The 23543-nt window shown below is 40.8% G+C and overlaps 1 protein-coding gene across 1 annotated transcript in view; it reads right to left on the bottom strand.

Annotated features, from left to right (window-relative positions):
- Positions 1–631: 631 nt before the first annotated feature.
- The window catches only part of LOC144596895 (putative phospholipid-transporting ATPase IM), a 161046-nt gene continuing 138134 nt past the window's right edge, over positions 632–23543 (bottom strand). The window contains exons 21-27 of the mRNA XM_078406142.1: positions 22067–22250; positions 17299–17522; positions 12339–12422; positions 9588–9833; positions 7564–7702; positions 3979–4109; positions 632–874 (exon numbers count right to left, since the gene is read on the bottom strand). Coding sequence (XP_078262268.1) covers positions 632–874; positions 3979–4109; positions 7564–7702; positions 9588–9833; positions 12339–12422; positions 17299–17522; positions 22067–22250 — 1251 coding nt within the window. The remainder of the gene's footprint in view (positions 875–3978; positions 4110–7563; positions 7703–9587; positions 9834–12338; positions 12423–17298; positions 17523–22066; positions 22251–23543) is intronic.

Genomic DNA, 23543 nt, shown 5'->3' with positions numbered 1-23543 from the left:
TGCTGTTCCCAATTGTCTATCAGATTGAAAAAAAGACACAAAGTGCTGAAGTACTCGGCGGGTCAAGCAGCATCTCTGAAGATGGATAAGTGACGTTTCAGGCCTTAACTCTTATGAAAGAATGCAGTATTTTCCATTTCTAGGACATTCCAGTTTCCAACAAATAAAATAAACAATATAGATTTTGTTTGGAATCGACAACCATCTTCTGAACCTCTCAAGGATACTATAATAAACAGAATTTTCCCAAATCGACTATCTGATGGAACAGATTTAGGTGGTTCCAGGAGATAGACATTAGTTACTGTTGATCTCGAAAACAATGAGTAATTTTCTCCTATGAGAACCAATGTTATTATGGGTAACACTGTATTCACTGATGTAAACTTCTTAGTTTCAATATTTAAAAGATTTTAAATTAGGGTATGCCTAAAATGAAAATAAACCAGGTTAATGGCTGAATTATGTATTATTACACCTGCTAGATTTTGTTTTTTGTTTTATCTGTTCTGATGTAGAAGTTACATACAATTCTTTACAATTCACATAGTCATTTATAGTCAGCACATTATTATACACGAATGCTAAGTTTTTTCTTTGCCAATGGTCCTCTTGACACAAGAAATCAGTGTCATTTCGGTGGTAATGTTTTTTGTTTCATTTGTTGTTTTGAATATTTTTCTTTATTAGCATATGATGATGAAGGGATAAAATGCATAGATTTTATTCGCATATTCTTCCCTGAAGTAATAAGGGCACCAAAACCCCGTTGATGAGAAAAAGCATATGCCGAGCGACGTGTACTGGGCCTTCTCACGTATGAAGTAGTTTGTTTGGGAGGAAGCAGCTTCATTTGCCTAATTTTATATCGCAGCTGTAAAGAAAGAAATTGCAAAGCATTCAGTAAATTTCCATCAATGAGTGGGGTGGGATCATGATAGACATCAATGCAAAAAACTTGGAACAGGAACCACAAACTCCTTGACACAACACAGTCTGGTTTTAACAGAGCTGAGATGAGCGACAGTTCTACTGGTGGGAAATGTGTTAGTCATTCAAGTATTGTAATGAGCGCTTCCATTCATTTCAACAATTATTGGGTAGAAATTTATCATGTTAATTGCACAAAATATCAACGATCCTCTAAAAATGTAATTCAAATTGTGGAACACATTTGCTCTTCCAGCTTTCCTGAAATTTAAACAGGTTATCATCTGATATCAGAGATCTCCATAATTACCTTGCCAAGTTTCATTTACAGATTTTGTTGGCTTTTTGTGCCCAACCTTTGTGCTAGTTTTAATTTACAGAAAAACATTGTATTTATTTGGTCTTGAGTATCCAGACAATTCAATAATATTACGACTATTCGTGCTTCGTGTCATGACCAATCAAGGATTGTTCTGATTTGTTCAGATTTTTTAATCACACGCACTAAATTAGCACCACACCATTACAAGGACAAAGCTGAAGTTTCAATTAATGATTGGTTAAGCATTGGGATATTTGAGAGAAACTGTAACTCGATTCCCAATAGTGCTCTCTCCCCCATTTAACCAGCATAGCAAGAAGTGGCCTGTTTCTAAGGCTACTGCAGGATACAGATCAGACAGAAAGTTGGTAGAATGTTGGTAGATGGAATTTAATCTTATGAGTGCAAGGTGATTCAGTTTAGGAAGTCAAATAGAGATAGGCATTATGCAGCTAATGGTGCTAACAAATGTTGATAAATGAAAAGACCTTGGGGTCCAAGTCGATAGTTCATTGAAAATGGCAATACAGGTCTATAGGGTGCTGAAAAAAGCATTCTTGCCTTCATAGGTTGAGGCATAAAATCAGAGGTGACCTGAAATCAGTATATAAAATCATAGAAGTGTAGACACAAAGTGTTGGAGTAACTCAGCGGGTCAGGCAGCATCTTTGGAGAAAAAGGATGGGTGGCGTTTCAGGTTCAGTTCTTCAGACTGAAAGGAGAGGGGAGGGAACTGGAAGTATGAAAAGGCCAGAACAAAGCATGGCCGGCAACAGATGACCATGAAAAGGTGAAGCCCATACAGCCCATCATTGGCTGGGAAAGAGATTATAACAAAGGGATACAAGGATGTGCACAGTGGAACTATTAGGATGACTAGGGTGGGGCAGGGGGAAGAGAAGGAATGCAGGGGTTACTTGAAATTAGAGAAAGTTCATACCACTGGGTTGTAAGCTGTTGAAGTCAAATATTGGGTGCTGTTCCTATAGTTTGTGTGTGGTCTCACGATAGCAGTGGAGGAGACCGAGGACAGAAAAGTCAGTATGGGAATGGGAAGGGGAATTAAAATGTTTGGAAACCATGAGATTGTGTAGGCCAAGACGGACTGAAAGTATGTGTTCAGTGAAATGATCGCTCAGTCTCGTCCATATACAGGAGCCCACACCATCGAATACAGTAGATGAGGTTCGAGATTGTGTCAGTAAACCTCTGCCTCAGTCTGTAAGGAGTGTCGGGGACCCTGAATGGTCAAGGGAGGTTAACATAAACATAGAAAATAGGTGCAGGAGGACGGCATTTGGCCCTTCGAGCCAGCACTGCCATTCATTGTGATAATGGCTGATCTTCCACAATCAATAACCCGTGCCTGCCTTCTCCCCATATCCCTTGATTCCGCTAGCCCCTATAGCTCTATTGAACTCTCTTTTAAATTCATCCAGTGAATTGGCCTCTACTGCCTTTTGTCGCGGAGAATTCCACAAATTCACAACTCTCTGGGTGAAAAAGTTTTTTCTCGTCTCAGTTTTAAATGGCCTTTATTCTTAGACTGTGGCCCCTGGTTCTGGACTCCCCCAACATTGGGATCATTTTTCCTGCATCTAGCTTTCCAGTCCTTTTATAATTTTATACGTTTCTATAAGTTCCCTTCTCATCCTTCTAAATTCCAGTGAATACAAGCCCAGTCTTTCCAATCTTCTCATTTGACAGTTCCGCCATCCCGGGGATTAACCTCGTGAAACTGTGCTGCACTGCCTCAATAGGTATATGGACAGGTGTTGCATTTCCTGCAGTTGCAGGGGAAAGTTCCTGGGGAGGGCGTGGTTTGTATGGGAAGGGATGAGTGAACCAGGGAGTTGCGTGGGAATGGTCTCTGCGGAAAGCAGAAAGGGGTGGAGATGGAAAGATATGACTAGTGGTGGGTTCTCGTTGGTGGTGGCAAAAATGTCGGAGGATCATGTGTTGTAATCATGCATGATGGGATGAAAGGTGAGGTCTAGGGGGGACTCTGTCCCTGTTGTGATGGGGGGGGGGGGAGAAGCAAGAGTGGAACTATGGGATACAGAGGAGATCATAGAAGACTAGATTGGATAGATAGTCAGAATCTTCTCATGCTAGGGACATCAAAAACAAGACAGCATGGGTTAAGGTGAGAGAAAGGAGCTTTTAAGAGGATCTGAGGGGCAAATTTATTTTTATAAATAGTGTTTGATATCTGCAATGTGCTGCCAGAGAAGGTGGTGAAATTAGATACGTATTACATTTAAGAGCAGTTTAGACATTCACTTAAATATGCAGGGCATAGAAGGATAGAGGCTTAAGTGTGCAAATGGCATTAATGTGGATGGGCAAAAATGTGGGCATGAACATGGCAGGCCAAGGGCTCATTTCTTTGCTGTACAATTCTCTAAATCTTATGACTTACCCTGCCTTCCTTTCTACATTGTTTCTGTTGTATCCTCTATTTTGCTAATGTCTGGTCTAATTGAGTGATGCAAATTCTGTGAAGCTCTAGGAGCCAGAGATACTACATGACAGTAGTGACTTGCTATGCTCATGTATAAAGTACAGAAAACAAAATCTAAATATCAGAACAAGATGAACAATATCCTGTTAATAATGAGGCATGAGAACAAGGCATCACATATGTTGGTTGGAGTCGGAGGGCAGAGATATGTTTTCTTATGTTGTTCATTATGTCAAATATAACAAGTAATAAAGTAACTTACTTTATTGCTGAAAGTAGGTTTCAGATCAGTAAAGAAGTATCGCACAAGAGCAACTGGCAGGATACACATTATGGCAGCGAGGAAAATAGTCAACCAGACAAGCGGCTGGTTCAAGGCATTCCTTGCAGTTCCTACACAAATAAAATGGTGTGTTGTATTGCATTAAAAAAACTGGAAAATGAATTATTTGACTATTAATTTAAATACTTTCTCATTAGGATTTCAGCAGTTTAAAAAAAATTAATTATTTTCAATCTTTCTTGCTTTAAGGCACTGAGTTAATTTTCCTTCTTGTTTCCTTGATTTCTCACTCTGGGTTTCTTATCCAACGAGGACTGCTGTTAACTCTCCTTAAAATGGTGGTGCAGTTGTGAAATATCCAGCACACAATTCTAATAGACATTTATTCCTTGTGGGACACTTGGAGGAGACCCCAGGATTGTTGGGACATCTGAAGCTTTGTATGGCAGAGAATGTAATGTCTAGTATTGATGAAGAAGTCTAGGCAAATTGCTGCAACAGATGGTATGTACAACAATCTTGAAGTGTTGGTAGAAGGAGAGAATGTTTAAAGTGATAGATGGCTGTCAATTAAACAGAATATTTAATTTAAATGGCATTGTGTTAGTCAAATTTTATTGAAGCTGCAAACAATGTCTTGAGGACAGTCCGTATTACAGTCAAGGAGGTGCCAAATGTCTATATGGGTAGATAAATCTCCCGGTCCAAGGACACTGTGGGAAGCTTGAGAAGAAATTGCAGGAGTTCTGGCTGAGATATATGAATCATCTTTAGACATGGGTGAGGTGCCAGAAGACTGGAGGGCAGTTAATGTTGTACCTCGACTTAGGAAAGGCTGCAAAGAAAAACCTGGAAACTATATATCAGTAATCCTAACATCTGTGATTGGACAGTTACTGGAGAGGATTCTGAGGGATAAGACATACATGCATTTGGAGATACAGGGGTTAATTAGGGATAGCTAGCATAGCTTTCAGCATGGGAGATATGTCTTATGAATTTAACTGAATTTTGTGAAGTAACCATGAAGGGCAAGCCTGCAGACGCAGTTTATATTGACTTCTGCAAGGTCCTTGATAGGTTTCTGCATTGTAGACTGGACAGTTAAATCACATGGGTTTCAGGGAGAACGATCTAACTACATACAGAATTGGCTTCATGGTAGGAAGCTGAAGGTGGCGATGAAAGATTGTGTTTAAGACTGGACGCATGTCCAGTGCTGTTAGTCATCTGTATCAATGATTTGGATGAGAATGTACAAGGCATGAATAGTAAGTTTGCAGATGACACTGCAGTAGACTATGAAGATGGTTATCAAGAATTAAAGCAGGATTTGATTGGCTGGGCAAGTGGGCCGGGGAATGGCAAAAGGAATTTATTCAGATGAGCATGAGGCATTGCCATTTGGAAAGTCAAACCAGGGCAGGATGTTCACAGTGAACGTTAGGGCCCTAGTGACAGTTGTAGAGCTGAAGGATCTAGGAGTATAAGTACATAGTTCTCTGAAAGTGGCAGGTAGACAGGGTGGCGAAGAAAAGTGAATGCACAGAATCTTTTTCTCAGGGGAGGGAATTCAAGAACTAGAGGGCATTGGTTTAAGGTAAGCGGGGAAAGATTTAAACAGGAATCTGGGGGGAATCTTTTTCACACAGAGGGTGGTGGGTATATGGAGTGAGCTGCCAGAGGATGTAGTTGAAGCAGATCAGGTATCCATGTTTTCTGATAACACAAGAATAAATGAGATGTGTGTTGCATTAGGATATTTGGATTTTACAACATTATATCAAAAGGCTGAGTGAGATGGCAAAACTTGCCGAATGGAGTTTAATGTGGGAAGATGAAAATTTATGCACTTCAGCAAGACTATTATCTAAATGGAGAAAGGTCAAGATGAGGCAAGTGCAGAGGGATACAGATGTACCTGCGTATGAATAACAAAAAAAGTAGGCAAATGCAGCAAAAGGTTTGGAAGGCAAATGGATCGCAAGGAACAGGTTACTGACCTTTATTGCAATAGGGTTAGAGTTTAGAAGTAGGAAAGCATTTGTTCAATTTGTAAGGGTACTGTTGAGGCCACAGTTGGAGAACAGTGCACAATGTTGGTCCCCTTATTTAAGTTCAAAGGAGATTCACTACTTTCAGGATAAAAGGGTTATCCTTTGACTAATGGCAGTGAGAGATATTCTTTGGTCTTATTCTCAGCAGAATAAGGGGTGATTTATTGACACACATTAGATCCTAAGGGGCATGGCAGGGTAATGTCAGGATGTTTCCACTGGTAGCAAATGAGGGAACATGGGTACAATATTAGGGGCTGGTCATTTAAAACAGGCATGGAACTGCTTCTTGCAGTTGTTGCTGAATGTCTGAAATACTCTGTCCCAGATGATTCTGGAGGTCAGATCACATTGCAGGGAATTCAGGCCGATGGCGAATTAGCACAGAAGAGGAATCAATGCCTGAAGCAGATCGGTCATGATTTGTTGAAATGGCACGTATCAGTGACTTACCAATTTATTCTTGAATATTACAGTGTTGCACATGTGAACATGAACTCAAGCTGAACAGTTTAATTAAGGAGGGGTACTAAGTAATAGGGTTCAAAAGTGGGTATGTTGAATTAAGATGTAAGTGCCCATGATCTATTTAAATGGAAGAACAGGTTTTACGGCGTAAATATGGTTCCAATTAAAAATAGTTTTGAAAGTAACAATTTTTAGTTGGAAGAAGTCTGTCCTGTCTGAATACTTTCAACTGTGTCCTTCATAAGTAGGCAATGAAAATATGGGAAATGTGGAGGGGACTGGAAGGAAATAATGGCTCCTGTGACCTTGACCTTCAGTTTATTCTTTGCTGGCCACCTACAATTCCCTTCACATCATACTCTTGCTGCCTGTAATGTTGATATACTTTCTCATTTGAACAACAGTCAAAAAGCAGCTGAGGCACTGCCCATTGTAATGTTCTGTTTGAGAACTTCCATACTGTATTAAGAAATATCCCGAAAAAGTACTTTCCTCAACTCTTTGTCAGGAAATAAACAAACATGCAGCTTTTCAAATTAAACATTCTGACCCTTCATTAAGCCCATAGGGTATCACTTCATTTTCCCAGCTGTCGTTCACAAAGCCCACAAAAAAAGGTGCCTCGGGTTTCCATTCTAATCGCATTGTAAAAGTTGCAATTATATGTGTAATTTAGATCTGCCTATATCAGGACAGGTTATTTGGACTCAAGGATATTTATTAAGGTAAAATGGAAACCCTAAAATCCAAAGTGGACTAGAGAAATGTGTTGTGAATTTGAAGATTTAACCAGTTACTTATGGCAACCCATCCCCACTCAATAGCCATGAATAGCTGACATTCTACCGTCTATTTATTTTCTTTTACATGTAAAGTATTCCATATGAATAGTCAAATTAAATTATTGTCTTTTGTTTCAGGAAATAGGATTAGACTTCTCTAGTATTATTTATCTATGAAGTATTTTTTAATAGAAATTCTAATAATTGCTTTCATATAAAATGATATACAGCTATTATCACTGTATTAAAGTACATACCTATAAATGGAAATGAAGTTGGAAATATCAAATACATGCCATTGCTGTACATTGTAAATGTTATTGCAAAGTAAACTGCTAGACTGCCCCAAATGAAAAAGTGATTGATAGCTGTCCAGTAAGCTGTATCCAGTGCAACCTGTTGACAAGCAGCAAGAAAAGCAAGGTGAAAATTATTCATCAATAAATAAAACTTTATTAGCCTAGCATTCTCAAGAACTGTGGATTTTCTTTTACAACAGTAAATGGAAAGTGCTAGAGGTTCAGACATTTACAGCCAGAGTATTGAGTCTAGAAGTTGGGAGGTCATGTTGCAGTTGTATAAGACGTTGGTGAGGCCACATTTAGAGTATTGTGTTCAGTTCTGGGCACCATATTATAGGAAAGGTTATCAAGATGGAAAGGGTACAGAGAAGATTTATGAGGATGTTGCCAGGACTGGAATGTCTGAGCTATAGGAAGAGGTTGAGTTGGTTGGGACTCTATTCGGAGCACAGGAGGATGAGGGGTGACCTTATGGAGGTGTATAAAACCATGAGAGGAAAAGATCGGGTAGATGCACAGAGTCTCTTGCCCAGAGTAGGTGAATCGAGGGGTAACATTTTCACACAAAAGATGGTGGGTGTATGGAACAAGCTGCCAGAAGAGTTAGTTGAGGCTGGGACTATCCCAACATTTAAGAAATAGTTAGACAGGTACATGGATAGGACAGGTTTGGAGGGATATGGACAAAATGCAGGCAGGTGGGACTCGTGTAGCTGGGATATGTTGGACGATGTGGGCCTGTTTCCACACTGTACCACTCTATGACTCTACACATTAGCTGATATTGTTTAATATTATAATAATAAGCAGCAATGACGCACTTGGCATTAATAATTGTGTGCTGGACCCTGGTAGGATCCAAAAGGGAAACACAAATAAGTGTAGCTATTGTGACTTTTTTCATAAAATACATTATTAATAGTGATTTATTTCATCAATCATCTAGATGTGTTTTGGGCATAAACTGTTCTCCCAGTAAGAGCAAAAATCACATGTTAAACAATAAGGATGTTGTCAAATATACATGGAGAAAGTTTTGTTAGCATTTATACATTATGCCTGAACCAGAACAGGACCAACATCTTTGTAGGGAGGTAGATATGTGCTGTTGAGGAGAGCTTAAATTAATTGGCAGGGAAACGGAGCGCAGATTAGGTTTACAGTTGGGAGGAAGGTAGAATCATGGACTTGTAAGGGCAAAACTGCATACATTTTAAAATAAGGGGCATGACAAGTGAAGCGGTTGAATTTAGAGCATTGATAAGTGGATGAGAATATAATATTGTTGCAATTACAGCAATGTGACTGAAAGGGGGACAGGACAGGCTACTGGATATTTCAGGTTATAGAAGCTTCAAATATGATAAGTGGAAGTAAATAAGGAAGGAGCACTGCCTTTTTGAATAAGGAGGCTATCTCTGCAGTCATGATGGATGAACTAGAAGGCCCTCCAATGAGGACACATGGATAGAGCACAGAAATGAAAAAGGATGCTTACTTTGCTGGGGGTATACTGCAGGCTTCCCTTCAATTAGTGGGAGATAAAGCAGCAAATCTATCGGCAATACACGGAGAGGTGCAAGTGCAATGGGATTATAGTTGTAAGACATTTCAACTATTGTGCTTGCCTCAATGTGATAGGCTGAGCAGGAATTTGGAAAGTGCATCCAGGAGAACGTCATGAGCAATTATGTAGAGAGTACTACTAGTAAAGTGACAATACTGGACCTGTTCTGCCGACTGGACTGGCTTAGATTTTCTAAATATGACTGCTCATCCACTCCAAGTGCACATATTAGAAGGCTATGGAATCATGATTGTAATCATGTATTATCTTTCTGTTGACTGGTTAGTACACGATAAAAAGCTTTTCATGGTACCTCGGTACACATGGCAATAAACTAAACTAACTATATAACTAATATATAAAATTCCATAAAACATATATTAAAATAAAGCACGTGAATAATTATTGTTACCTGCAGAGTGACAGTCACAAGCAAGCATGTCTGAGCAATTAAAGCAAATGACTGATAGTCTGAAATGGTCAACCCATCATCTCTTACTGCTTCAGTAAGGGCACCGTAAGGAATAAAGAAGAGTACTAAGGAACTGTAAACTCCATGGATAACACATTTCACAAATTCCAATTTGCTGAAATTATGATTAAGCTGTCCAGGTTCATAAAGTTGAGGATATGCCAAACTCCAGCGGTCATTAAAATCCTGCAGAAACAAACCCGAACACAATTGTATTGAATGTCAGTGCAATAGAATGGTTTAGGTTGTTGCATGTGTGTGTATCTCTCCTTACAAATAATATAATATTACTGTTTCCGTGAAAAGTGGTAGCGTATTTGATAAGCTTGCAGAACATGTGTAGTGTTGGTACAGCATAGCAGATCACAGTGAGGATTTTTTTTTGCCTGTACATCATATGTTTAACAGTCAAAGTGAAACAGAAACAATGCCTGGTCAAGCTTTAGAATTATGAGGGGAAATTTGCACCTACAAGCAGAATGAAGATGAAAAAGGGCAACACGAATGTTGTCAATCACCCATAAGAAAATTTGGTAACGTTCTTCTTTCCAATAATAACTGTTGAAGCTGTCATGGCATAGGAAAACCGCAAGAACAAAGTAGTTTCTTTGTGAGATCTGATAACAGCTTCAAAAAGATCAGTGTTCAACATTGACTTCACTGATGAAGTTAAACTTAAAAAAGCATGAAGTGCTGGAGTAACACAGTGGGTCAGGCAGCATCTCTGGAGGACATGGCCCGATAATATTTTGGGTCAGGAGCATTCTTCATAGTGATTGTCATAAAGTCTACTCCGCCATTCAATTATGGCTGATCTATCTCTCTCTCCTAACCCCATTTTCCTGCCTTCTCCCCATTAATCTATCTATCTCTGCTTTAAAAAGATCCATTGACTTGGCCTCCAAATAATTCCACAGACTAAAGAAATTTCTCCTCATCTCCATCCTAGTGGAAACATCCTCTCCACATCCACTCTATCCAAGCCTTTCACTATTCTGTATGTTTCAATGTGATTTCCCCTCATTCTTCTAAACTCCAGTGATTACAGGCCCAGTGCCGACAAATGCTCATCAGAGGTTAACCTACTCATTCCAGGGATCATTCTTGTAAACTTCCTCTGGACCCTCTCCAGAGCCAGCACATCTTTCCTCAGATATGGTGCCCAAAATTGCTCATAATATTGCAAATGCAGCCTTACCAGCACCTTATAGAGCCTCAACATTACATCCCGGTTTTTGTATACAAGCCTTCTTGAAACAAATGCTAGCATTGAATTTGCTTTCTTTACTATCGATTTGACTTGCAATTTAACTTTTTGTGAATCCTGCACCAGCACTCCCAAGTCCCTTTGCACCTCTGATTTCTGTATTCTCACCCCATTTAGAAAATAGTCTATGCCTTTATTCCTACTACCAACATGCATGACTCCACACTTTGCTGCACTACTTTCCATCTGTCACTTCTCTGCCCATTCTCCCAACCTATCCAAGTCCTTTTACAGAGTCCCTGGTTTCTTTACACTACCTGCCCCTCCACCTATTTTCTTATCATCCGCAAACTTTGCCACAAAGCCTGCAATCCCCTCGCCCAAATCATTAATATACAATGTGAAGAGTAGCAGCCCCAGCACCGACCCTTGCGGGACACCACTAGTCACTGGCAGCCAACCGGAAAAAGCCCCTTTTATTGCCACTCTTTGTCTTCTGCCATTCAGCCAACTTGCTATCCATGTTAGTATCTGCCCTTTGATATCGTGGGCTCCCATCTTCCTAAGCAGCCAAACATGTGGCACCTTATCAAACCTTATACCGACTCTCCTTTGTCTGTCCGGCTATTTACCTCTTGAAAGAATTCCAGCGGGGTAATATTGGCATTGTAGCGGAGTGCAGAAAGCTGGGGCAAAAATGGGCGCGACGCGGGACAAAGCCTGGCCAGTGATGTGGATACAGATAAGGGGGAGTTTGAATGTTTTGATGGATGGATAAAGGCTAGAGATGAAAAGGAGAAAGATGTCAGATATGGAGAAAAGAGGCATGAAAGGTAAAGCCAGAGGAAGAGATATAGATGGAAGGGGAGGGCTGCGAATGGTAAAGAGGGGCAGCGTAGTGGGATAAATGGGCACATTCCAGGGTGGGGCACAGGAAAGAATGGGGAGTATCTGGAAGGGTGAAGTTTAGGTACCATTATAATTAAGATAATCTGTTTAGAGAAATTGGCACTGGTTCTGGTTCTGGTTGATTATTGCGCAAACACCTCATAAGTGGTTATCTCGCGCAGGTCAGAGTGAGTAGAGTAGTGATTAAATTTAAGACAACTTTCAAACAAGTGGAAATGAACACTTTATATAACTGGACAATAAGTGAAATATCACACAAAATATCTGATTCAGGCAACCTGATTCCATTCCCATCATTTCAACTCTTAAAGCACATAACTGAGGAATGATTTTTCCAGCTCCACTATGCCACATATTCATTTAATCACCATACTAAAAATCAAGTCATAATAGCAATGGTACCAGCATTAAATTTAATAGAAAGAAAGTTGCAGCTCCAATCTGAGGAATTTCCACAGCTAAATCATAGGGGAAAATATTGATTTCCCAATAATTAGACGTTGAGCACTTGAGCAAATATTGCAAATATTTGAGGACAGCTAAGAAAAGATTAAACAATAATTTTATAGACATACCTGATAAAACAGGCTCAATCCTAATACAGGAAGAGATGTATACACTAAATTGTAGAGTGTAATAAACCATTCATCGTACACTGTCTATGTAAAGAAGAAAAAGTTAAAAGTTTGCATTGAAAATAAAGAACCAAAAAACAACAAGACTTTATAAGAATCAATGAGATAATGTCAAATTAAAACCTGGAACTAAACATCATTTATCAGACTAGTTAGCATCCCATGCAAATTTTCAAAGGAACTGCCAATTTGCTATTTGGCATATTACTTAGGCTTTAATGTATTTAATATTCCTCCCAGATTATCATTGTTTCAGAAACATTAATATAGCCTAAAATGCATGCCACTTTGGAATGGGTTGGTTAACCAGCCTTGAATGCCCAATCCTCCCTCCCTAAAAAACGGAAATGGGCAGGTTCAAGATTGAGTAGGCTTGGGGTTGACATGTTTTCATGTTAAAATCACACATAACACAAATGTACACATTTTAAGTTGAAAATTACATTAATTTTCAGCACATTTTAGGGCAGAGATGGCCTTCTTGGGCCATTCCATTGATTAAATTGGAAAACTGTCTCACCAATTGATAACTGAAACTACTCATTTTTACTTAACATCACTCAGTTCTTTTGGGTGGGCGGTTGGAGCGGTTGGAGCAGCGGCCGGGCGGTAGGTTTAGTAACCGAGCACGGGGCTTTGTTTGGAGAGTATGACTGCTAGGGCAGTTTTTTGTTCTGGGTGTCAGATGTGGGGAATCTGGGAGTCTGATAATCTTCCAGACATCCACATCTGCGCCAGGTGTGACGAGATGGGGCTCCTAAGGGACCGTATTAGGAACCTGGAGCGGCAGATTGATGACCTCCGTCTGATCAGGGAGAGTGAGGAGGTTATAGATAGGAGTTACAGGGAGGTGGTCACTCCTAGACCACGGGAGGTAGACAAGTGGGTCACTGTTAGGGGGGGCAAGGAACAGAGGCAGGGACTAGGGAGTACCCCGGTGGCTGTACCCCTTGGAAATAAGTACTCCTGTTTAAGTACTGTTGGGGGGGACAGCCTATCTGGGGGCAACGACGGTGCCCGGGCCTCTGGCAAGGAGTCCGGCCCTGTTGCTCAGAAGGGTAGGGAAAGGAAGAGGAGAGCAGTAGTAATAGGGGACTCTATAGTGAGGGGGTCAGATAGGCGTTTCTGTGGACGCAGTCGGGAGACACGGATGGTGGTTTGCCTCCCTGGTGCCGGTGTCCGGGATGTGTCTGAGCGTGTCCAGGATATCCTGAAAGGGGAGGGAGAGGAGCCAGAGGTCGTGGTACATATAGGTACCAACAATATAGGTAGGATAAGGGAAGAGGTCCTGAAAGGAGAATTCAGGGGGCTAGGAAGAGAGTTAAAAAAAAGGACTTCCAAAGTAATAATCTCAGGCTTACTGCCTGTGCCACGCGATAGTGAGAATAGGAATGGAGTGAGGTGGAGGATAAATACGTGGCTGAGGAACTGGTGCAGGGAGCAGGGTTTCAAGTTTCTGTATCATTGGGACCTCTTCTGGGGGAAGTATGACCTGTACAAAAAGGACGGGTTGCATCTGAACCCGAGGGGAACCAATATCCTGGCGGGGAGATTTGCTAAAATAACTGCGGAGACTTTAAACTAGTACGGTTGGGGGGAGGGACTCAAACACAGATAGCTAATAGGCAGTGTGAGGCAGGAGGCAGAAAAGGGAAACACTCAGACCCAATATGTAGGAGAGAAAGAAGGGAAAAGAAATAAACTGAGAATAAGAAATGATGGGTCCCTTAAATGTGTATATTTTAATGCTAGGAGCATTGTAAGAAAGGTGGATGAGCTTAGAGCTGGATTGACATCTGGAAGTATGATGTTGTGGCGATCAGTGAAACATGGTTGCAGGAGGGTTGCGATTGGCAATTAAATATTCCAGGATTTCATTGTTTCAGATGTGATAGAATCGGAGGGGCAAGAGGTGGGGGTGTTGCATTGCTTGTCAGGGAGGATATCACAGCAGTGCTTTGGCAGGACAGACTAGAAGGCTCGATTAAGGAGGCTGTTTGGGTGGAACTCAGAAATGAGAAAGGTTTAGCAACACTTATAGGGGTGTATTATAGACCGCCAAATAGGGAACGAGAATTGGAAGAGCAAATATGTAAGGAGATAGCAGATATTAGTAGTAAGCACAGAGTGGTGATTGTGGGTGATTTCAATTTTCCGTATATAGACTGGGAATCACATTCTGTTAAAGGGCTGGATGGTTTGGAGTTTGTAAAATGTGTGCAGGATAGTTTTTTGCAGCAATACGTAGAGGTGCCTACCAGAGAAGGGGCAGTGTTGGACCTCCTGTTAGGAAATGAGATGGGTCAGGTGACGGAGGTATGTGTTGAGGAGCACTTTGCGTCTAGTGATCATATTGCCATTAGTTTCAATATCATTATGGAGAAGGTCAAATCTGGACCAAGGGTTGAGATTTTGGATTGGAGAAAGGCTAATTTTGAGGAGATGAGAAAGGATTTAAAAGGAGTGAAATGGAAATTGTTGTTTTATGAAAAGGATATAATAGAGAAATGGAGGATATTTAAAGGTGAAATTTTGAGAGTACAGAGTCTTTATGTCCCTGTTCGGTGGAAAGGAAAGAATAATAATTTGAAAGAGCCGTGGTTTTCCAGGGAAATTGGACACTTGGTTTGGAAAAAGAGGGAGATATACAATAAATATAAGCGGCAGGGAGTAAATGAGGTTCTTGAGGAATATAAAGAATGTAAAAGGAATCTTAAAAAGGAAATTAGAAAAGCGAAAAAAAGATATGAGGCTGCTTTGGCAAGTAATGTAAAAGTAAACCCCAAGGGGTTCTACAGATATGTCAATAGCAAAAGGATAGTGAGGGAAAAAATTGGTCCATTAGAGAGTCAGAGTGGACAGCTATGTGCTGAGCCGGAAGAAATGGGGGAGATATTAAACAATTTATTTTCTTCGGTATTTACCGAGGAGAAGGATATTGAATTATGTGAGGTAAGCGAAACAAGTAGAGTAGTGATGGAAATTAGGAGGATTAAAGAAGAGGAGGTACGGACACTTTTGAAGAATATAAAAGTGGATAAGTCTCCAGGTCCTGATAGGATATTCCCTAGGACATTGAGGGAAGTTAGTGCAGAAATAGCAGGGGCTATGACGGAAATATTTCAAACGTCATTAGAAACAGGGATGGTGCCGGAAGATTGGCGCATTGCGCATGTTGTGCCTTTGTTTAAAAAAGGTTCTAAAAGTAAACCTAGCAATTATAGACCTATTAGTTTGACGTCTGTGGTGGGAAAATTAATGGAAAAGATACTTAGGGACAATATATATAATTATTTGGATAATCAAGGCCTGATTAGAAACAGTCAACATGGATTTGTGCCTGGAAGGTCATGTTTGACTAATCTTCTTGAATTTTTTGAAGAGGTTACCAGGGAAATTGATAAGGGCAAGGCTGTGGATGTTGTCTATATGGACTTCAGTAAGGCATTTGACAAGGTTCCACATGGAAGGTTGATTAAGAAGGTTAAATCGTTGGGTATTAATAGTGAGGTTGCAAGATGGATTCAACAATGGCTGAATGGGAGATACCAGAGGGTAACGGTTGACAATTGTATGTCAGGTTGGAGGCCAGTGTCTAGTGGAGTGCCCCAAGGATCTGTGTTGGGTCCACTGTTGTTTGTCATTTACATTAATGATCTGGATGATGATGTGGCAAATTGGATTAGTAAATATGCAGATGATACTAAGATAGGTGGAGTAGTTGATAGTGAGGTAGATTTTCAAAGTCTACAGAGAGACTTGGGCCTTTTGGAAGGGTGGGCTGAAAGATGGCAGATGGAGTTTAATGCTGATAAGTGTGAGGTGCTGCATTTTGGTAGGACAAATCAAAATAGGACGTACAGGGTAAATGGTAGGGAATTGAGGAATGCAGTGGAACAGAGGGATCTGGGAATAACTGTGCATTGTTCCCTGAAGGTGGAATCTCATGTGGATAGGGTGGTGAAGAAGGCGTTTGGTATGCTTGCCTTTAGAAATCAGAGCATCGAGTATAGAAGTTGGGATGTAATGTTGAAATTGTACAGGGCATTGGTGAGGCCGAATCTGGAGTATGGTGTGCAGTTCTGGTCGCCAAATTATAGGAAGGATGTCGACAAAATGGAGAGGGTACAGAGGAGATTTACTAGAATGTTGCCTGGGTTTCAGCACTTAGGCTACAGAGAGAGGTTGAACAGGTTGGGTCTTTATTCTTTGGAGCGTAGAAGGTTGAGGGGGGACTTGATAGAGGTTTTTAAAATTTTGAGAGGGACGGACAGAGTTGACGTGGGTAGGCTTTTCCCTTTGAGAGTGGGGAAGATTCCAACAAGGGGACATAGCTTCAGAATTGAGGGACAAAGGTTTAGGGGTAACATGAGGGGGAACTTCTTTACTCAGAGGGTTGTGGCTGTATGGAATGGGCTTCCGGTGGAAGTGGTGGAGGCTGGCTCGATTTTATTATTTAAGAGTAAATTGGATAGGTATATGGATAGGAGGGGATTGGAGGGTTATGGTCTGAGTGCAGGTAGATGAGACTAGGTCAGGGAGAATGGTCGGCGTGGACTGGTAGGGCCGGACAGGCCTGTTTCCATGCTGTAGTTGTTATATGTTATATGTTATATCACTGACAGTTTCCTACTGGAAACCTTGTTCGGTCTAAAGCAAAAATCTTTAAACTGGTGTTACCCTTCCATCTCTATCTCGCACTGTAGATTAATATCACAATTTAAGTATTAATATTGGTTTAATATCACGTGTAGCAAAGTACAGTAAAAAAACAATGTTTTGCGTAATGTCCAGGTTAAAAACATCCATGCGTGTTTTCGTGGCTGTAGTGTCAGTGAGCATGGACTAGTATAAGTCTTATAAGAGTTTAGCAAAAAATACGCTTTATAAATTGTCTTACCTGTGCTGAAAATCCACAAAAGAATCCATACCAAAAGTGAACAAGAGTGAAAGCAAAATTTTTATAAAAAAAGTAACGGAGAAATCTGCACATCCGAAGATAGGACCATCTTCCGTGTACAAGTAAAAGACGTTGGAGATAACGAAACTGGGCAAAGGAGAAATCACTTGAAAGGACAGCCTGTGTTCCTTCCTCACCACTTATACCCACTCCAATGTGAGCAGCTGTTAAAATATGAAATAAATATAATTCAGATTTACAATGTACACTTACAAAGAGACAAATGAATGCTATTCAAGGCAGAAGATTGTACAAACAACCAATAAATCATGATTCAAAATGTCTTCAACAGTAACAAATCTTAATTTAACTTCCACAGAGATGTGTACCTGCACATCTTGGAAGGAATGTTCAGCCTTTCTCATTTCAATCCCCCCAAACCACCAGAGTTAACTAAGATCCTCCAAAAAATCCTCAGAACAACTTGCTCATGTGCATGGATCATTCTTACGATTTTGACTAATGGTCTGTATGAACTTAAGTTCAAGCTTGTTAGTTAATTTAGCCACCCATCTATTTCAGACTCAATGCAGTGAGAATAGAAATAGAACTCAGAACTATGGTCTGGAGAAAATGTCACTTGTTTCAGGGAAAAGAAAGACATAACTCTTTTAGAATTTGTCTCAGATGTTTGATGGAAGGGTTGTAATAAATATGATGGTGGCAAAACATCAATGATATAAAAAAATTGTAGAGTCAACTAAATTTTGCCTATTTCATGCCATGTTTCTTCTAATATTATTGAATTTATAGAGTTGGTTTTAAATGCTGAAGGACAACTGACCAGTTAATATTTATCTCCACTGGGGGCAACAATGTGTAGGCCCAGAAAATTTTAATAGCAGGTCGTCGTTAGCATGATGCCCGCTAATTTTCTCAACAAACACCCTGGAACCCAAGGAAAACTTTCTGTTGTGGTCCAACACCACCATCTCGGAAGTGAAATTCCCAGAGTCTCACTATTTTTTCCCAAATAACAAACCTTTAATTTGAAGATGTAACCTTTGGTTTGGGGTTCCAATCTTCTCACCATACCATATCAAATCCCTTATAGAGTCGTAATCATACAGCGTGGAAACAGGCCCTTCAGCCCAACATGCTCATGCCGACCAACATGCCACATCTACACTAGTCCCACCTGCCCGCATTGGCCCATATCCCTCTAAACCTATCCTATCTTTATCATTTTAAAGATATCAGGTTGATAAACTTTTTACCTGTATAGCCATTGATAATTTGTCCTGAACTCCTTCTAATGTCAATTTTATTTGTCTTAAGGTTTGGTAACCAAAAAGTATTTAGCATTGCAGAACCAAGTCTCTTTTTGCACAACATTTGCATTTTTACATTTTACTCCCCTTGAAATAAAAGGCAATATTCCATAGCTTTTTGCAGGCTGTACACCAGTTTTTAGTTTGTGTTGATCAAAATCTCTTGATACATCAAAATATCTGATTTGTTTTCCAACACCATAGTTTAAAGCATTTGCTCTGTTGTCAAGGCTCCTTTGTAAGCAAGACTAATCTCTGTTACACTCTATATCTACCAACAGTATCAAGTGCAAATGTGGATATGCAACAATTAATTTATCCTCAACATTAATATATATATGGTGAGAAAGTCAAGCCCCATATCAATAATCAATCAATATATCTTTATTGTCATTGTACAAGTACAATGAGCTTAAGAATGCCACTTCCATATCGATGCTATAAAATAAATAAAACACAACAAAAACAAAAATCAACAAAAAGGGAGAAAAAAAAAGAAACAAGGTAAAGTGCAAATAGGTTCATGCAGGGTCAATTGTGCCAGATGACCATGGGGGCAGAGACAGATCATGGGGGGCACTCAGCAGGTCCGATTCAGAGCAGCTATAGCTCTAGGAATAAAGCTGTTTCTTAGTCTGGAGGTGTGGGTGTAGAAGGCCTTGTAACATCTGCCAGATGGAAGTAGACGGTGGCATGGGTGTGTGGAGTCCTTGTAGATGCTGGTGGCTTTGCTGAGGCAGTGTGCGTTGCAGATGTCCTCCAGGGCTGGTAGCTGTATCCCAATGATCCTCTACGCTGTGCAAACGACCCGCTAAAGAGCTCTCCTATCCGTTGCCGTGCAGCTGAGATACCACGCAGAGATGCCATATGTTAGTATGCTCTCTGTGGTGCAGCGGTAGAAGGTCATCAGCAACTGTTGGGGCAGACCAGCCTTTTTCAGTGTCCTCAGGAAAAACAGCCATTGCTGTGCTTTCTTGACCAGCGCAGCGGTGTTAGTGGACCATGTGAGGTCCTCTGAAATGTGTGTGCCCAGAAACCTGAAGCTGGACATTCTCTCCATTCTGTCCCCGTTTATGAAGACTGGAGCGTATTCCTCATTCTGTGGCCTTCTAAAGTTGACGATTAGCTCCTTGGTCTTAGCTGTGTTTATGGACAGGTTGTTCTTTAAACACCAGCTCGCCAGGTTCTGCACCTCCGCTCTCTCAGCTGATTCATCGCCGTTGGAGATCAGCCCGATCACCGTTGTGTCATCCACAAATTTGACAATGGTGTTTGTGGCGAATGCAGGAACACAGTCGTGTGTGAAGAGGGAGTAGAGGATGGGGCTCAATACTGTGGGGTGCCAGTACTCAGAGTGGTAGTGGAGGACAGGTGAAGGCCCAGTCTCACCACCTGAGGGCGCTCTGACAGGATATTCAGGATCCAATTGCATAGTGACGAGCTGAGGCCTAGCTGGTGGAGTTTGGAGGTGAGCTTGGTGGGGATGACAGTATTGAAGGCAGAGCTATAGTCTATAAATAGCATCCTCATGTATGTGCCCCGTCTCTCCAGGTGAGTCAGGACGGCAGGAAGAGCCAGAGAGATGGCATCCTCTGTGGATCTATTTGCTCTGTAAGCGAACTGATATGAGTCCAGTGAGGCAGGGATGATGGTTTTGATGTGGGAGAGGACCAACCTGTCAAAGCACTTCATTATTATTGGTGTGAGGGCAACCGGACGGTAGTCATTCAGATGCTGATGTTTGCTTTTTTTCGGCACCGGCACTATGGTGGCTGACTTCAGGCACTTTGGGACCGATTGAAGATTCTTGTAAATACCTCAACAAGCTGGTCAGCACATTCCTTAAGTACCCGTCCTGGGACTCCGTCCGGACCTGCAGCCTTGCGTGGATTGACCCTCTGCAGCTCGCGCTGTACATCATGTATGCTCAGTGTGAGAGCCTGTTCATCGTCCGAGGCCAGAATTTTTCCACTCATTGTGTTGTTGCCAGTTTCAAAGCGAACAAAGGTGTTGAGCTCGTTGGCCAGTGTGACATCACTGTGGGGGCAGGCAGGGTTGCTTTTACAATCAGTGATATCCCTGATGCCTTGCCACATGCTTCTAATCAGTGTTGTTGAAGCGGTCTTCCACACGTTGCCTGTGGAGGTCTTTAGCCCTTTTTATGCCTTTTTTTCAGGTTTGACCTGGCAACACTGTATGCTGAAGAGTCACCGGATTTAAAGGCATTATTGCGTGCTCTTAAAAGATTTTGTACCTCTTTGTTCATCCACGGTTTCCGGTTTGGAAACATCTTTATTTTCTTGTCCATTGTTACATTCTCCACACAGCTGTTGATGTAAGAGAGCACAGTGGATGTGTGCTCCTCCAAGCCTATCTCAGATTGTTGGGAATGTCACTTGATATATTTTGTCAATCAATTTTTTAATTCCTCTCCAGGCTTCCTATCTCCTAAGTAATTAACAGCCTACACCAGTGAGTTACCTCCAATTACACATGCTCTCTCACTTTTGTTGACATCACTATGTGATATCATATGTCTTTTGTAAATCTGTACAAGGAACATCGGCCATGATGCTGACTTACTCAAAAAATGTAACAAAAAAAAATCAGACACGTAATCAAATAATTATGCTCTATAGGAATCTATTATCTGATGGGGTCTGTGCCATATTCCTCACAGCCCATTTCCTTATTCTTTTTTAATCAAATTAGTTATTTTTAATTTGATTCAATAATTTTATATCCTCCCCACAAATTAATTTAAACTGAAAGATCTGCAATAGTTATGGTTCTCCTATTTTTCTCTCTCAGTTAATGGTACCTTCCCAATACAATGGCACAATTTGCAGAAGTAGACTAATGAAAGAGAGATGAAGGAGCAAACCTGCAGGAAAATAGCAGAAATGTGTATAAACTGTACATTGACGATATTGGGAAAGGAGGCTTAATTGCACCTGGATCTGTCGAATTAGTTGAGCCAAATGAATCACATGTCAGTGGGAGAAGACCTTGCAGCAGTGATCATCGGATCAAATTTAGATTAGACAATGGAGATAGAGTTCATGATTTTAAAAAAATGGTCTGATGAAGGGTCTTTGACCTGAAATATCACATCCATTTATCTTTCCATGACATTGCTTAACCTGTGTTTGTACTTGCTAATCATCAAATACAGAGTGAAAGGTATCTGCACCCAACCTACACCAGTGAGATAATATATTGAATATGTCTTAGAAATTTACCATATTATATCTTATTTTTTCTTGCCTATGGTATTACAATTAAAAACTAAACAAAGTAATTTGAGGCAATTGTTTATTTTTGCAATACTTTAGAATAATAATCAATTCTTGGATTAGGAATAATAAATTCCATAATGATGTCAATTGTCCAGTCAGATTCTTAAAAGCCAGTCATTGTATCTATTTTTCACTCACCTTTGATCATGCTAACATCATTTGCACCATCTCCAATTGCCAATGTTATTGCTTTCTTGTACTTTTTTACCAGTTCTACAACCTGAGCTTTCTGAAGAGGTGTTACACGGCAACAGATTACAGTTTTACAGAGGCAAGCTGTTTGTAAGAACTCTAATGCCATGTCTTCTTCTAAAGCATGTGCCTGTATTTGGACAGAAGACATATTAGAACACAGACCTCAATAATTACAATTATACTAAATATTTTTGTCTCATAGACTCGTGCCGAGTCAGCATGGATTTACGAAGGGGAAATCATGCATGACTAATCTTCTGGAAATTTTTGAGGATGTAACTAGGAAAATGGACAAGGGAGAGCCCGTGGAAGTAGTGTACCTGGACTTTCAGAAAGCCTTTGATAAGGTCCCACCGTGGAGATTAGTGGGCAAGATTAGAGCACATGGTATTGGGGTTAGGGTGCTGACATGGATAGAAAATTGGTTGGCAGACAGGAAACAAAGATTAGGGATTAACGGGTCCCTTTCAGAATGGCAGGCAGTGACTAGGCAAGGCAGATGCAGTTTAAGTGGATAAGTGTGAGGTTATCCACTTTGGTGGTAAGAACAGGAAGGCAGATTATTATCTGAATGGTGTCAAGTTAGGAAATGGGGAAGTACAAGGAGATCTGGGTGTCCTTGTTCATCAGTCACTTAAAGTTAACATGCGGGTACAGTAGGCAGTGAAGAAAGCTAATGGCATGTTGGCCTTTATGACAAGAGGAGTTGAGTATAGGAGCAAAGAGGTCCAGTTTCACAGGGCCCTAGTGAGACCGCACCTGGAGTACTGTGTGCAGTTTTGGTCTCCATATTTGAAGGACATTCTTGCTATTGAGGGCGTGCAGCGTAGGTTCACTAGGTTAATTCCTGGAATGGCGGGACTGTCGTATGTTCAAAGACTGGAGCGACTAGGCTTGTATAAGCTGGAATTTAGAAGGATGAGAGGGGATCTAATTGAAACATATAAGATTATTAAGGGATTGGACACGTTAGAGGCAGGAAACATGTTCCCAAGTTGGGGGGAGTCCAGAACCAGGGGCCACAGTTTAAGAATAATGGGAAGGCCATTTAGAACGTAGATGAGGAAAAACTTTTTCAGTCAGAGTTGTAAATCTGTGGAATTCTCTGCCTCAGAAGGCAGTGGAGGCCAATTCTCTGGATGCTTTCAAGAGAGAGCTAGATAGGGCTCTTAAAGATGCTGAGTTAGGGGGTATGGGGAGAAGGCAGGAATGGGGTACTGATTGTGAATGATCAGCCATGATCACATAGAATAGCTGGCTCGAAGGGCCGAATGGCTTACTCCTGCACCTATTGTCTATAGACATGTGTGATTAAAAAACCCCAGTATTTCATAGAGCAGCAATTATGCCAAACATCCTTAATTCTGGAATCCACTTTTTAATATGGTGGCGCTGGAGATATTACCAAAATACACTGGAA

Source organism: Rhinoraja longicauda, chromosome 1 (assembly GCF_053455715.1).
Source record: "Rhinoraja longicauda isolate Sanriku21f chromosome 1, sRhiLon1.1, whole genome shotgun sequence".
In the NCBI taxonomy this organism is placed as follows: domain Eukaryota; kingdom Metazoa; phylum Chordata; class Chondrichthyes; order Rajiformes; family Arhynchobatidae; genus Rhinoraja; species Rhinoraja longicauda.
This window is presented reverse-complemented; position numbering and strand designations above follow the sequence as displayed.